The sequence below is a fragment of the Podarcis gaigeae genome (assembly GCF_964106915.1).
Source record: "Podarcis gaigeae genome assembly, chromosome: 12".
Lineage (NCBI taxonomy): Eukaryota > Metazoa > Chordata > Lepidosauria > Squamata > Lacertidae > Podarcis > Podarcis gaigeae.
Window position 1 is genome coordinate 34226404 of NC_139688.1, and position 17135 is coordinate 34243538.

Below are 17135 nucleotides of genomic sequence, written 5' to 3' on the forward strand. Positions count from 1 at the left end.
ACCCATTTGACTGGGTTTCCCTAGCCACTCTGGGCGGCTCCCAACAAAAATTAAAAACGCAATAAAACATCAAACATTAAAAACTTCCCTAAGCCGGGCTGCCTTCAGATGTCTTCTAAAAGGCAGATAGTTGTTTATTTCCTTGACATCTGATGGGAGGATGTTCCACAGGATGGGTGCCACTACCGAGAAGGCCCTCTGTAACCTCACTTCTCGCAGGGAGGGAACCACCAGAAGGCCCTCAGTGCTGGACCTCAGTGTCCGGGCTGGATGATGGGGGTGGAGATGCTCTTTCAGGTATACTGGGCCGAGGACGTTTAGGGCTTTAAAGGTCAGTACCAACACTTTGAATTGTGCTCGGAAATGTACAGGGAGCCAGTGAAGATCCTTTAGGACTGGTGTTAACACGTTTAACTTGTTAGTTCATCTGCAAGCCAATCCCTCCATGGCTACTAGCCACAATGGCTATGTTTTACCTCTACTTTTGGACACAGGATACCTCTGAATACCAGTTGATGGGAATTGTGGGTTGGGAGAGCGCTGTTGTGGTCAGGGTTCGTTTGCAGGCTTCCCACAGGCATCTGGTTCGCTGCTCTGAAAAGAGGAATCTGGTCTATATGGGTCTTTGGCCTGATCCAACAGGGAACTATTTATTTTCTGTTTATTTTATTGTGTTTTCCCTCTCCACACTCCAACTCCCTGCCTTACGTAAAGCGAGGTAGGATTCCCGTTGCTAATTCATGCTAAGAAACAAAGTATTTCTAAAACTAGGAAAATGTACACAGAGTAATATAGTAGTGGAGTGTTTTCTGTATTTTTTTCCTGTGGAAAAATGTCCACCTCCACATTCCTAGTTACCTGTGTCCTGTATTTCCATAGGCAACTCTGCACATACAAAAATGTCTAGCCAGCGTGCCAGGTTTTAATGTCAATTATTTAATGTAATTGTTTTCGTTTTGTGTATTAGCGCTAGGATCTGACAATGTTAGATTTATAGATATAGAATGACTGAGATTCTTGGCTGTTATAAGCTCTTAGTAAGAAATATTAGATACGTTTCCATGGGAAAGGCTCAAGAGTTCATATATTTACAAAATCAGTGTGCATCTGCCAAGTTATGAAACAGCATTTGGATGTAAAGTTTATATTAATCTCTACTTACATTTTTTTAAAATAAACATTAGAAATCAAATGTCTAAGCTCAGTATGGAAAAAGATTTGAAAACTCTTACTTTTAGATAAATGTAGCATTTTGGCATATTTTGCCATGAAGCAAAATATTACTTCAATGTATCGCTTACAATATATGAAGAATAAAACCAGCCACAGATTATATTAAAGCGTACACGAACTTCAGTTAAAAGTGCTATGAAGTACAGATGGCCAAGAAATTCAATTCAGGTCTCATTTGAAGCTGAATGGATCACATTTGCACTTTCTGAAGCAATATGCAAACCGAAACACAACTTTCATTCAAAATTCACACTGATCCAAAATTTGCAGTTTGCCAACCAGACAATGCTTACAAAGAAGCCTATATTAGGGTGCAGAAAAATGCCTATATTGATGAAAATAAGAGACACAAATCTACTATATATGTTGGGAAATGGTTGTCTTTCTGTTTTTCTGTTCTCTGTACGTTTGGATGGTTCACAATACCTTGGCAGCAGACTTGGCATGAGAGTTCCTTTGGTGGGGGCAGTGCTCGTCATCATTTGGATGTCAGCTGCCATTTTGAATCCATATGTCAGACTGAAACATGACTTCAGTGAGACTTTGCCCATTTTGGGGCATAGGTTCGACTGCCTCTCAAAATACTGTCACCAAACTTGGCACCAGAGTTCCTGAGGTGGGGCTGGTGGACTTTGTCACCATTGGGATTCTGGGTACCATTTTGAAACAAGATGGCAGACCAGCACGTGACTTGGGCATGACTTTACCCATTGTTTGGCATAGGTTAAACCACTACTCAAAGTATTGTTGCCCAATGTCGTACAAGGGTTCTGGAGGTGTGTGTGTGTGTGTGTGTGTGTGTGTATCTTCATTGCTCCTTGGATGCTGGCTGCCATTTTGAACCAAAGCAGCAGACCAAAATATGAGTTTGGCATTATTTTACTCAATTTTTGGTGTGGTGAGTCCAAACTCACAGAATACACTATAATTTTATTTAATTTTTTTTAAAAAAAGACAAACACAATTTCTTTTGCTTATTAAAAACCCAGGCCAACATCAGGCATTCCTCACTAGTGCATTATATTAGGGGAAATTGCTTGCACAAATATGTACCTTAGCCAACATTTCAGTCAAAAATGTGTTTATTCAGAGAAATTCAAACTAGAATGTTGATGAATTTTCATGAGGATTTTTTAAAAATTGCAAATTGCTGTAAAATGTGGAGAACTGAATTGAAGAGTGGTAAAATAAGAACTAAACTAAAGAGAGAACTAAAGCTGGAAGACCCATCTTCCTAGTCCAACTATCTGACTTTTAGAAGACATCTGAAGGCAATTCTGTATCGGGAAATTTTTAGTGTTTGATGTGCTACAATTTTTCATATATGCTATAAGCCACCCAGAGAGGCTGGGGGAACCCAGCCAGATGGGTGGGGTAGAAATAATAAAATTATTATTATTATTAAATTATCCCCACTGTGAAGTAACGTGACATAAACATATCCTCTCTTCCAATCTGATTATGCTTTTGATGGTGGGTTGTTCTACAAGCTCACTATGTACTGCACACAGTTCTTCCCAACAACATAGGACTCCATGACATTCATAGATCACATTACAGTGGTACCTTGATTTACGAACTTAATCCATTCCTGAAGTCCGTTCTTAAACCAAAGCATTCTTAAACCAAGGCGTGCTTTCCCATATCAGCGGGGGACTCAATTTACAAATGGAACACACTCAACAGGAAGCAAAACATTTTCTACTTCCAAGGCAAAGTTCACAAACCAAAACACCTGCTTCCAGGTGTGCAGCGTTCTTAATCCAAGTTGTTCGTAAACTAAGCTGTTCTTAAACCAAGGTACCACTGTATTTCAATTCATATTCATGAATCTTGCACATTTAAACTATTAAACCTGCTGAATTTGACCCTAACCTCTAGGGACAGAGAGGGACAACAAAAAGGGCAATTGTTAAGAAAGATGTTCTGCTTCATTTCACATCTCTTTTGTTCAATTCTACCTTTACTTTCTCTTTCCTCTAGGAAGAGCATGTAAGACCAACCCAAGCAAATTTCTTCCCATACCTATAACCTAACACAAGGCCTTTAATGAGCCGTGACAAAGGTTAGAAACACTTCATACTCTAACAATTGTGGCTACCCTCAAAGCATCACAGGAACTGTATTTGCTAAGGGTTTTTAGGAGACCCCTCACAGAGCTGCAATTCCCAGCCCTTTAACAAACTACAGAACTCAGGATCTTACTGCCATGGGTTCTCCAGACTTTCAGACAACAGCCTTTCCCCAGCCCTAATCTAGAGATGCTGGGGATTGAATCTGGAAGGTTCTGCATATATAGCCACTGAGCCACAGCCCCTCTTGTCCTTCCAGTCTGAAACATTCATTCTTGGTGTATTTTTAAAATTTTGTGATACAGGTGTAACGTCCCCATGGCCTGCGTGTGTCATGCGTTAATCTATTAGGGCTATTGTTAACCTCCTGTCTCACACTCTAAAAATGGAACACTTGCCCGTCTGAGATTTAAGAAGCTATATTACTCAGAATCCAATTATATATCAAGTCTTGATGGCCTGACAGCTCAGCGATAACTTTACAAGGGAAAATCTTGGCCTCCAGGAGAGCTCTTGATATGAATATTGGTCTGCCTGAGATAATGAATAGCTTTATGTAAGCCTAGCACTGAACTTGACTTTGCCACTGTTCAAGCAGTTGTTAATTCATTTTATATGTGATAAATATGTATTCAAGAGAGAGCAGTGCAAAGTCTTCAGCCATATATCACATGCAACAATGTCTCCCTCATAATCTGCACTGAGGTCCCCCCCCCCCCTTTTGATTGTCAAAATTAAAACTATCTTTGTTCATGGGAGCACATAGTTCATTTTCCATAAATCACAGGCATAAATATTCTACAGCCTGTCTAAATGTTAATGTACACCAGAAGGAGATTCCTCCCCACACCTCCAAGTCATTCTGACACAGTTTAGCTTTCAGAGAATAGCTTAAAATTTGGCAATAATATATTCAGAGCCATCCAATCAGCTGTGCAGGGCACTGAGCCTAGGTGATGTCATAGGGAGTCGCAATGATGATGTAGTAAATTGAGCAGAATGGAAGGCAAGAGGCAGGGGGCACCAAATTTTGGTCTTGCTCAGGGTGCCACTGAAATTTACAAGACCAAAGTCCACCCGCTGCAAATTTTTATAAATTAACTAGCAGGCATGGGGATGACCAGTGTTCTCAGGTGTGTCGTGCTTGGGAAGGCAAAGGTGAAACCTTCCCTCCACATCTATAATACTGGTGGGGATGGGAAATCACCTCTCCCAAATCTGCCATTGATGGCAAGGGAACTTGCACATCAAAGCAAAGTGGAAATAGTTAATTATTGGCATGGATTCACAGCATACTTAAAAGTGACTGATCAAATATGTTTCGGTCACAGAGCATGAGCGGCTTTCTCCATCAGCTCATGCAGCTTTACTGAGTGATATTATAGGCCTTCTCTTTATGCTTGGCTAGCTGATTAGCTCTATTGATGGTTCCCTGATTACTTTATTTGTCTGTGTGATATGGACTGCAGATATGTAGGAGACGTTATGTTGTTTATTTGTTCCATTTTGCTATTCATTTGCTATTCATCTCTGTAACAGAGGGGTGAATGCATGAGATCTCTCTTTGACCACAAATGATGAATGCTAGCAATGTGACTCACTTGTGCTTCCTGTGACTGTGCAGATAACCAATGGCCAAAGTTACTGCTTTACAGTGGTAATGCAGGCCACTGGTTGGGGTGAATGGCAGCAAGAATGGTCCCCTTCAAGGATGCATCAAACATTTACAGCAAGACCCACTTATATCATCTCTCTCTAGTTCTAGCAAAGGGGAAGATTAGCTATTCTATTTGAATAAATACATTGTAATAATCAAACCAAATAGATCTAGCTTCTACTGGTGCCTCTCTGTTTGATTTAATGAAAGGGGTGACCTGAACATCAATTCTTGGCAGCTTCATGTTTTGCATTTGTGAGAGCTTTCATGCTGTGCACAAATGTATGACAAAGTCCTTTGCCTACTTGTCTATACTCCATGAACTTGGCAGCAACATCTGACAAAGCAATTCAATTACACTTTGGGTTTATTGTCCTTGGCCCAGATCCTACTTCCGCATATGTACACATTGCAGATCTGTGTGCCCTGAAAAGTAGTATTGTCTATGTTATTGCAATCTATGACCTGGGTGTAAGCCAGATCATCGTTCCCCAGAAGCAAGGCTTACACATGATCCCGATTGTCAATTATGCAGAGGACAAGCGCTCTGCATTGTAGCGGCACCTTTGGCAGAGGAAGCCTCTTTACTGTGAATTTCGGCCGAACTACTTGAGTGTTGTTATACACTTGGTTGTGATAAGGATGAGTCTGTGAACTTGGCAGCAATGTTTGACCAAGCAATTTAATTATACTTTGGTTGTAATGCCTGTGATCGTAGGTAGGGGTCGGTATGGAGGTAGTCAAAGGAGGGTTGTTGCATCAAAGCCTTGCTCCTTCTCTGCTTCCCCTGCTACATGTTATAATTTGTGTGTGCTAGTCAGTTGACCCCTGGTCTGGTGGTGGTGTTAAACATCAGGGCAGGATCTGCATTGATCTTCTAAGCGTTATAAAATATAACAATCTATAATGCTTAATGGCAGTTTCCCTTTGCCAGTGGGTCGCTGCTCTGCAGTGCCCTCTAGTGTCACATTTTAATGACACATTTTTAACGTTATAAACGACAAGTGTAGAGCCATCCCAGGTCTGCCCAGAATAAAGCATCTATCATCCACAATTTGTTTGTGGATACAGAGGACAACCTGGTGTGTTTAACTAAGTCCTGGGCAAATAATCTGGATAGCCCTGTGCTAGACTAGCTGTGTCTGCTTGGGCACTCAGTGCAACACTATTCCGGGTCAGGTGACAGAAAGGAAGTGAAGTCGCCATCTTCCATTTAAAATAATCCAACATCCATGCCAGGAGACTGATCCACTCTGTCAGAATGTGAGAGATTGTTTGTAGTGGTTAGGAGATACTGGTCAGTCAAAATCAGGATTTTTTGTTCCCATGTATCTTTTTCAGGATGATTGTGGAACATTTTCACAAATACTCTGAACTGTCACACTTTTAGGTTTCTCTTTATTTGACATCTTGTATGAACAAATTATGAAATATACCTCACAAATTGGAAATATTTACATTTTCTTTACAGCAAGGCATTGTTCAGGTTTTGACTTATGGCATCCTTAAAGCATTCTGTCTTTCAAAACAAAGACATCCGTGTTGTTGCAGCATGCTCATAATTCATTCATTAGGCTTTGCGTAGGAAAGGCGAGCCTTTCAAGTCTCATTTCCATTCCTGCCATTGTGCAATCCATTGTTTAAACGCTCTCCATTTTCACGTCTGCAGATTGTTGTGTTTTAGTTTTCATTAAAGAAAAACGTCATAAGGCGAGCCCGAGTAAGAGTCTGAAAAATTCATTTTAAAATATGATCACAGCCATCCAAAAATCATTCAGACAAAAGAAGAAGAAAACATTAAGGACGTTATCACTACTGTGTATCGTCAAAATATGCAGTAAAATATCTTCAAATAACAGGAGAGAAAATCAAGACGAATCTCTGCAAGGAGATGCCACTGTGCTGTTGTTGTTTTCAGCTGTGAACTTATTGCAAATAAAAAGCCGCCATGTTTCCATTGCCTTCTCTCAAAAGTCGCTGCCGTCTACATCTTTGCCTCTTAAAGAAAATCCTGAAAGTAGTTGTTCTTCTTGAAAACTGTAAACCACTCAGTAGGCTCTTCCATTATAAATTAGGTGTGGGCCTCCATTACACATGTTGTCTGTCATTTCCTGTAAGCATAAAATGGGGAGTCATGATTAAAGGCATTTTTTTTTTGTCAGCTTTGCATGTTGCTAATTAGCCAGTACAGATTTAAGCAACGTAAGGACTGAAGCTCACATCTGGCCTGTGCCAGATTTTCTTTCCTAGAATTATTCCACCCAGAATGATCAGCCCCTGGGTGCATTGTCACACAATGACAGTATGGAGCTGCCAGACAATCTGTTCAATGAGAGATTGGATGACACTGACTATTAGGAGTCAGCATGGTGTAGCGGTTAGAGTATTGGACCATGACCTGGGAGACCAGGCTTCAAATCCCCACTTGGCCATGAAGCTCTAAAGGTGGCCTTAGGCTAGTTGCTCCCTCTCGGCCTAACCTACTCCCCACAGGGTTGTTGTGAGGATAAAATAAGGAGAAGGAGAACTAAGTACACCACCTCAAGCTCCTTGGAGGAAAAAGTGGCATAGAAAAGTATAAATAAATGAACATTGAATGAGCCATCATTCTGATCTGTTTGTGAGATTAGAAGACATTGTGTTAAGCAAGTGTCATCCCAAGCAAGTGTCATTCCTCATCCCTTTGCTTGTTAGGGAAAAGTTCTGATCTTTTGGAAATCAGGCTTGTTGTGTGAGGGCTCCAAATCGGCTTCAATTGCACCTGAATTTCCTGGGGTATGATTGAATCCCACCCAAAAGAGTGACAGTCTGGAAGCGCCCTTAGTCATGGGTGTGGAAAAGCCTTGGTAGTTTGCAGCCCACAGGCCTGAGGCTGCTTCCCCGACTCATCGTTTAGGGGAGCTTAATGCTGTGTAACATGATGTAATGAAAGGTGATTGCATGAGAGAGCTAGAAAAAAACCCCAGACATTCTTCAGCCACCCAAATGGAAGGATGCTACGTACAGAAGCATAGCAAAAGCTTCTTCACCAACACCAGCCTTACCCATTCCAGCACACAGGCAACAAGGTAAAATGAAAACATCCCCTGTACACCTGCAACTGATCTTGAAGCTTAGAGACTACCCCAAATGGCTATGAATTCAGAAGACAGTACACTTCTGAATACCAGTTGCAAGAAACCACGGGGAGAAGAGTGCTGTTGCCCTCAGGTTCTGCTTGCGGTCTTCCTATAAACATCTAGTTGGCCACTGGATTCTGGACTAGACGGACCACTGGCTGGATCCAGCAGGCTCTTATGTTCTTCAGATTGATGGCCTGGTTGTCACTCATCCCTCTAGGTTTTATGACTTGTCTGGTATTTTCCTTGGACCCCTGTGTTAGACATCTGCCTCACTGCCGCTTTAACTTAGCTTTCACTTTCTTTTTGTGGTGGCCCTTGAGCTCCAGTTCTTGTTAGGTCCTGATAGGTTTCTGTTTCTCAACAACTTATATTTCACATTGAGATGTGGACCTACTTTAGGGATGTGGCTCATCTAGTTGTTTTACTCCAACTCCCATCATCCCTCACTATTGGCCATGGTGGCTGGGGCTGATGGGAGTTGGAGTCCAAGGTCATCTGGAAGGCCCTAGACTCCTTATCTCCTCACCCCTGGTCTACTGACTTCTTTCTTCTTCATTCCCAGTGCTGTTGGGATCTGCCTCCTGGTTATTTCAACTCTCCTTACAGCAGAGGGACATCTGCCCCTCCTTCACCCTAGACAGCAGATAGCATGTGACTGAAAAAGTGTCTTTGACAAGCGGTAGCAGCAGAAATAACAACAACAACAACAACAATTTATTATTTATACCCCACCCATCTGGCTGGGTTTCCCCAGTCACTCTGGGCAGCTTCCAGCCGAATATTAAAAACACAATACCACATCAAACATTAAAAAACTTCCCTAATGGTCGCCCTAAGCAGTTTCTTACAATAAATCTGTATTGTCCTGTTTTTATAATGCCCCATGGAAGAAATGGAACCTATGTTTGTATTATGGAAGAGATGACAGTTGGGTCACAATTTGATACCTTGGTCTCTGCTGGGATTTCCAGGAAGGGCGCCAGATAATGTCGGTTGAGGTGAGGATGTGGTGATGTAGATACCTGTCTGCTGGGAAACAGAGTGAGATGAGTAAACTTAACATCCCTTCAGCCATTAAGCAGCCAATGGATGTCACCAGTGAAAGCCAGTATCATTCAGTAAAACAAATATTGGAGGAGGACTCAGGAACTCCTCAGTCAGCCAAGTCACTGTGTTTGCTTAGATTTCCCCATTTATAAAAAGGAAATTATGGAGCTTGCTTACATGATCAGAGATAACGAGGATGTATCAGTACTATGAGTACTATCACATAAAAATACAGGAGGAGGAGGAGGAGGAGGAGGAAAGTCCCTGATTATACCCATTATAACTGGATTCTGCCTCAGATATAACTTCATAGTATAAACAAATCCAAACTTGTTGAAATAGTTGAAAGAGGAGAACAACTCAGGAGAGTTGTGAGGATGGATGGTTAAAGGGCCGTTTTAGGCACTTCTCACATGGGAAGTGCAACATCATGGTTTTGTATCCTTTGTGAGCTAGTGGGGGTAGGTCTAAATTCTCAGTTTATTTGGGCTTCCAGTTCCAGTCTGCCTTAATGGAGGCAGCACCCACAACAGCGGGAGATCGTTGCCAAAGAAAAAACAAGGATGATTGAGGGTAATTATCCTTGCAAGTTCGCCCCAGGGACAGGGGGGAATGGGCTTCACTCGCAGTTCATCTCAGTACCTGGCTCTTGCCAGGATATTAGCTCCACCCAAGGCATGATGGAGAACAGCAACAACCGGGAAAAGATAGACATAATGTTTTACAAGGACAGGAAGAAACGTCACAGACAGAATAATTGCCACACACAGGAAGAGCAAGGAAATAGTTTGAATGTTTAACTGTAAATTTATAAATCATTTAATATGTCAATACAAATGGAAGTTAATATAAGTTGTTGTATAAGGGATTGTTATTTTGACTGGAGTGTAACTGAAATTAAGAAGACTTTGGAATGCAGAAATAAAGTAAATCATCAAACCATCAATTCTAGCACGCGGGGCGGTCACCTAAATTATATAATTTGGCATGTGAATAATTGGTATTAGTAATTGTATTATAATTTGGCATTGTTATAATGAGGCTATTACTGGATTATTGTAATTGAAAACTAATAAAAATTAGTATTTTTCGCTCTATAAGACGCACCAGACCACAAGACGCACCTAGTTTTTGGAGGAGGAAAACAAGAAGAAAAATATTCTGAATCCCAGAAGCCAGAACAGCAAGAGGGATCGCTGTGCAGCGAAAGCAGCAATCCCTCTTGCTGTTCTGGCTTCTGGGATAGCTGTGCAGCCTGCATTCGCTCCATAAGACGCACACACATTTCCCCTTACTTTTTAGGAAGGAAAAAGTGAGTCTTATAGAGCAAAAAATACGGTAAATTCTCAATACATTCATTCAAAAATGCTTACATAAAGTTAGCTATTTGAATTTTGCTCCTGAAAGTCATTATGGTTATTGGTGGTCAGTTTTTTAACTAAATTGTTTAACTCATGACACTAAGCTTCCAACTGTGCAGTGCTTTGTGGGGGTTTTTTATGGGGTACTCAAGGGTACGCAGTACCAGCACCTCTTTTTGTTGTTAAAAAGTGTGGCACTTACTGTAACAACTTCATGGTGAGTACCAGCACCTATTTTTCTAGAAAAAAAGCACTGCAACCGTGTCAATCTAACTCAGGAAAGTGCAATGCAAAAAAGTGTAAGGTTTTTTTGTTTTTTGTTTTAAAAGATGATTTGGCTGTCTGTGACAAGGGTCTGTATTTTAAGTGCATACTGATTTGAAAAGGTGTAAGTGAGTCCACCGGTACATTCAACAAAATGCCTATTTGGATGCTTATAATAAGGATCAATAAGTTAAGTGAAGAACATACTTCCAACTCTAACATCTTACTGTGCAGTTTTCTGTGTCATGTTTCCTAGAAGTATTGTAAGTGAATAAAGACTTCTGGGGGTGATTTCAAAGCACCAACCAAGGACTCGGCTACATTAGTAAAAAAACAGCACTTTGAATGTGTTATAAACATGCAACGCCAGATAGCACTGGAGAGAAAAAGAAAAAAAATCTTTGTGATTGTCCATAGTGTTTTCTTTCTTTCATTTTAAAGATTTAATTTCTGACTTATTTATAGCATTTCCCCCCTGTGTGTAGATCCACCCCAAGTCTGATTATGCATTCCTGTAAGAAACTAAACTTGCTACAGAGTTATTAAAAACCAAACCAAGCATTGTAGCATTCTAGAATTTAGCATACCTTGAAGGTAACTCTGGTGTCGGGGGTACCACTGGGCAGCTGGGCAGGTCGGTTATTTCAATACCCCTCAATCTCTAATATAACAGTCACAAATGAGGCAGAGAAACAGGCAGCATGTCAGTATCAATATATAGAAAGTTGTACTTCCTGTACAGATGTACACAATCAGCAACTTCTGGCAATATACTCTAGTGCTGGACTGTACCTCTTTAGAGTATAGGAGCAGATGCCCAAGGGCATTCTCTTGCTAAGAATACCTTGCACATCCCCAGAAAGCCTGACTCAAACCAGGGGGAAATTCAGCTGTCTGATTCTTCCACCTGCAGCTTGAAGCAGTACAAACCAACAACACATCCATTGCATGGGGTTGCTGATTGTTCAGCTTGACCTCCAACATTGGGGTGGAGTTCACCTGTGGCCTCCAGTGTGGTTGGGATCCGAGCTACCATCATTCCCAGCTCCCAAGGATCAGAGACAATGTGAGTTGTCATTCAAAAGGACATCTGGAGGGCCATGGGTTTTCCATCCCTGTCCCACATAGATTTAATCTTTGGACTCTCTCCATTTTACAAAGTACTAAGCAGGGGGAAACACTCAGGGCTTTCCCCCCCAGCCAAAAGTCGCCAGAACTCAGTTCCTGCACCTCTCAGGTGGGCACCATTTCCATTATAAGAGAATGAGGGAGGCGTTCATGGTGAGTTCCGGCACCTTTTTTTCTAGGAAAATATCACTGGAAACAATATTTCCATGCAGTGAGGTGTGTCTGTATATTCACATTAATTAAGCAGGTTATTTAGGGAGTGCTAGACTTAGCGGCTAAGCATTTGTCTATCTTATACAATGGAACAATGTAGATAATTGACGCATTTTGTTGAAATGGGTGTACTGCGGAGATACGGTATCCAAAAATAGCTTTCTATAACAGAACGAAGCGTGCACCAAATGGCAGTGTTTCATTTCCCAGTCCTTTGTAAAGCCGAAAATTGAATTCTTCCTCTTACTGCTGAATGAATATATTAGAACACAAGAAGAGCCTTTCGGGAAGAAACGCAATGGTTTGGGAAGACTGCCCAACTTACCTTCTCGCCCATTTCGTGGGAGTGATGCAGCGAGTGCTCTCTTTCTGAAAACATTCTTCTCTGCTCGTAGCTAGCTAGCCGACAAGTCAGCCACGAGGACAGAGTGCAGCCACCAATGCCGATGCAAGCCAGGGACATGGAGGTGACATGCAGAGGATAGAGAGCTGAGGATTTCTTTGTCAGAGCCCGAAGGAACTGAAAATTTAATATTCCTCCAATTAGTCCACAGATACAGCAGGCTGAGAAAAGTATCATCTAGGAGGAGACAAGAAAGATCACGTTACCATGGACTTCTCGGCCAGAGAAGGCAATTGCGGTGCAGGGGAACTAGAAAGCAGAGTGACGGACTGACGGATATGTTGCTGCACAGCCCAAAACATTTAAATAAATAAATAAAACTCCCCTGGGCAGGTGATGACAAAGTATTTTGCAAACAATACTGTATTGGCCCGAACATAAGCCGCACACGAATATAAGCCGCAGCTTTAAAACTGGAGGAAGGGGGAAGAAAAAAAGAAAAAAAATACCCGAATATAACTCGCTCCCTTCCTTGCTGCTCCTAGCTGCATACTGGGGGGGCTGCATACTGGGGGGGGGGAGCCGTGCTGCATTCCCGGTGGACTTTCCCCTTCCTCAGTCTCGGTGGGGGGGGAAGCTCCTGGTGCTGTTTGACCCACACTCCTAGCTGCATACTGTAAGGTCACAAATATAAGCTGCATGGTCAGAATTTGGGAGGAAGGTGTGGCTTATATTTGGGCCAATACGTTACAGTAGTACCTCGGGTTACAGACACTTCAGGTTACAGATGCTTCAGGTTACAGACTCAGCTAACCCAGAAATAGTACCTCGGGTTAAGAACTTTGCTTCAGGTTGAGAACAGGAATCATGCAGTGGCGGTGCAGCAGGAGGCCCCATTAGCTAAATGGTGCTTCAGGTTAAGAACGGACCTCCAGAACGAATTAAGTTCTTAACCGAGGTGCCACTGTATATGCAATGGGGATTCTTCAGGTGTGATGCCTGCACCACAGGGAGTTAGACCAGATGACCCTCTGGGCCCATCCCAATTCTACATTTCCAAGAATCTAGATTTTCCGAAAACCAACCATAAATGATAAAAGACGGCCAAAAAGAACAAGAAAAATCTTCCTTGACCAGAGGCAGCATAAAATGATATACAGCCCAGATTCAAAACATAAATTTTAAAAGCCTAGGTGAATTAAATACAACAACTCTTCACCAGCCTCCCGGTGAGCCTCTCTAGGCTGCTCCACAGCTGAGGTGCCACTACCAAAAAGGCCCTTTGCTTGATAGCCACCTGCTGCACTTCACGTGGTGGGGCACTCATAGCCATACCAGGGCCTCTGAAGAAAATCAGGTAGGCACATGTGGGGGGAGGTGAGTTTTCATGAAAATACAGTTTTTGACCTCAGTTACACCCAGCATGTCGATGAACACATATATGAAAGGTGTAAGAAGTAGCTATGAGTTCTATAGAAATTTTGACACCTGTGTGTACATTTTCTCAGTATGTGTAACAGGTGTTGCCATTCTTTTGGGGCCTGTGGGCACATCTTTAAACCATAGAAACCATTGTGGGCACCATGTACGCCACAACCAGGCAGATTGGACAGCTTCTCATATTGGCTACCACATAATGCTTCTTTCAAGTTTATTTTCAACAGAGGCCCTAAAAGTGTACACCTCAGATATCAAAAGCCAAGCTAAAGAGGTGCCTAGGTAAGATTGTCCTTCTTTGTTTTGCATCAGTGGGCTCTTTGCCATTATAAATCATAATATTAGATAACATCAGGGCATTTTTTCAGCTGGAACTTACCGGAACGCAATTCCAGCACCTCTCAGGTGGGTGCCATTGCCATTATAAGAGATTACATTGCCATTGTAACTCACTCTACGTGGGTCTGCCCTTGAGACTGACCCAGAAACTCCAGCGGGTGCAGAATGCCATGGCGAGACTCCTTACGGGGTCCTTGCCGTGGGATCACATTCACCCGGTGCTATACCAGCTGCACTGGCTCTCAGTGGAGTACAGGATCAGGTTTAAGGTGCTGGTTTTAACCTTTAAAGCCCTAAATGGCCTAGGACCCTCGTACCTATGAGACCGCCTCTCCTGGTATGTCCCACAGAGGACCTTAAGGTCTTCAAATAAAAACATCTTCGAGATCCCAGACCACAGTGAGGTTAGGCTGGCCTTAACCAGAGCCAGGGCTTTTTCGGCTGTGGCCCCGATCTGGTGGAATGCTCTGTCACAAGAGACTAGGGCCCTGCAGGACTTGACATCTTTCCAAGTTGGAGCTGTTCCACCAGACCTTTGGCCAAGGCACAGTCTGATCTCCTCTCTCCTTCTGTAATCCTCATAGAACTCTAGCCCAATGGTTGCCATTAATTAGATTCTGAATTGATTTTAGAATGTATTTTAATTAATTGACTGTGATTTTATGTAAATTATGCTATTTTTACTGCTGTTAACCTTTCTGAGCCCAGCTTTGGCCGGGGAGGGCAGGATATAAATAAAATTATTATTATTATTATTATTATTATTATTATTATTATTATTATTATTAACGAGGGAATGAGGCAAGTTCTGGCACCTCTTTTTCTGGAAAAATAGCACTGGATAACCTCATTCTTGGCAGAGATCTGAACTGACAGCTTTCAAAGAGCTTTCCCACCTCCTCCTTCCATTCCTTCACCCATTTTTCCTCCTCTTACACTCCTTCTCACCCTCAGGGCTTCCCTCTCCTATGGGATTAGGCCAAGGGCAGCACAGAATTAAACTGAATCTTGCCGGTCACTCGCCTCTGGCCCAGATTAGGAAAGTACCTACCTTTCCCAAGGGCACTTTCCACTGTCCTTTTGGAGATGGAGCATGGTGTCTTGCAGCAGTAAATAATTCAAGGCACACGACAGTTTGCATTTCATCTATTGATACATAATACAAGTCATGCAAAAACTTACGACAAGTCCTGATTTTTTTTTGGCACACAGTATTCCACACGCTCCACAAAGCAGAAACTGTAACAACAAGAAGAACATATGTCATAACTGAAAGTCTAGAACAGCAGCGTCAACTCTGCCGCGCTGTAAAACAATGAAAACCGTAACAGAATATTCATTTTTTTAAAGCTGTGGCTATATCTAGATGACAGGATTACTCTTTCGAAAAACAGTTTTCAGCCAAACCTCTTTGTATTTAGGAACAGCACAAACCAAATCCAAAATCCGCTGGGATGAGAGTTTGGATTCGGCAAACCTGGAACCACGTCAACATCCCATTGCAGCCACCTTAAAAGGGGAACTTCTGAGGAGTTGTGGGAAAGGGAAAGGGGTGTCTTACACTTATTCAAAACCCTGTTCAACTCCATCCTGTCATCTAGGGCCCAATCCTCAACACTTTGGCCCACATTCACCTGCAGACTCAGCCAGCAACAGCCCCTTCCAGAGGCTCCCAGATGGAGCTTGGAATGAGTCAAACTATGCCAACCTGTTACACTGATATTCTATAGTTAGGATTGCTCTGAAAGTCTGTTTCTAGGCCTGTTTGCAAGGTCAGCTACAGCCTGCCCTTTTGGCAGGTCATATCTATCCTTGAGGGACGCAGGTGGCACTGTGGGTTAAACCACAGACTTGCCGATCAGAAGGTCGGCGGTTCGAATCCCTGCGACGGGGTGAGCTCCCGTTATTCAGTCCCTGCTCCTGCCAACCTAGCAGTTTGAAAGCACAAAGAGCAAGTAGATAAATAGGTACCACTCCAGCGGGAAGGTAAACGGCATTTCCGTGTGCTGCTCTGGTTCGCCAGAAGTGGCTTAGTCATGCTGGCCAAAGGCCAAATGACCTGGAAGCTGTCTGTGGACAAACGCCGGCTCCCTCGGCCAATAAAGCGAGATGAGCACCACAACCCCAGAGTTGGTCACAACTGGACCTAATGGTCAGGGGTCCCTTTACCTTTATCTGGACTGGGAATTTATCCTTGAGTGCATGCAAAGTTATTCATATTTCCTATTAACCAGTTATTGAATGTTTCTCCTTTTGCAAAAATGTTTTACAGCCATCCTCTTACTTCTGGCCAAAATGGTAGGGCTATGGATTTTACTTTTCCTTCTCAGTTCAGCCTTAAGAAATGACAACCAGTGGCAATAATGGCCATGAACACAATTATACTTAATGTGGAAAAGTCAGCCAAATGCTACAAGTCAAGCATCTTCATGCACAGAAAATTTCAAACAGTGAATTTCAATAAATGAATCTGATGTATTTAGTGCAGAAACTGAAGCATAAAGTCTAAAACTGGGAATTTAGATTTCAGCACATTTTCCTGGGAATAAGCATCATTGAACGTACTTCAATGGACTTCCAAGAATAGCTACATGAATCGCACTGCATGTCCAACTTGTTTCTTATTCTCAACAGAGAAATCGTAGAAACCCTAATTTAACCCCTCCTCCAATTTACCACCATACAGTGCTTACACATGAAAACACTGTTTCACATGAACACTCAATTTTTATTATTTTAAAATCTAGGGAAATTCAACACATTCCACCTCATCCTCCTGAAAAAGTTCAATTCTGTTTCAAATATCACCAAACCTAAATGCTGTCAGAGTGGTCTGTGGTCTATAAATATTAATGGTTGGAAAACCAAGTTGAACCCAGTGTGCTTGGTTATACCTAAGCCCAACACTGTGTAAGATGT

General features: G+C 42.3%; 1 protein-coding gene across 5 annotated transcripts in view; it reads right to left on the minus strand.

Moving 5' to 3' along the window:
• Positions 1-6340: 6340 nt before the first annotated feature.
• Positions 6341-17135, minus strand: part of TMEM196 (transmembrane protein 196) — a 28789-nt gene continuing 17994 nt past the window's right edge. For 3 of the 5 annotated variants that reach the window (XM_083705416.1, XM_083705415.1, XM_083705413.1), the window contains exons 2-6: positions 15399-15455; positions 12423-12677; positions 11344-11417; positions 9032-9113; positions 6341-7073 (exon numbers count right to left, since the gene is read on the minus strand). In XM_083705416.1, the coding sequence (XP_083561542.1) occupies positions 7011-7073; positions 9032-9113; positions 11344-11417; positions 12423-12677; positions 15399-15455 (531 nt within the window). In that variant the 3' untranslated portion in view covers positions 6341-7010. The remainder of the gene's footprint in view (positions 7074-9031; positions 9114-11343; positions 11418-12422; positions 12678-15398; positions 15456-17135) is intronic. The other 2 variants (XM_083705414.1, XM_083705417.1) reach the window with 2 other exon arrangements.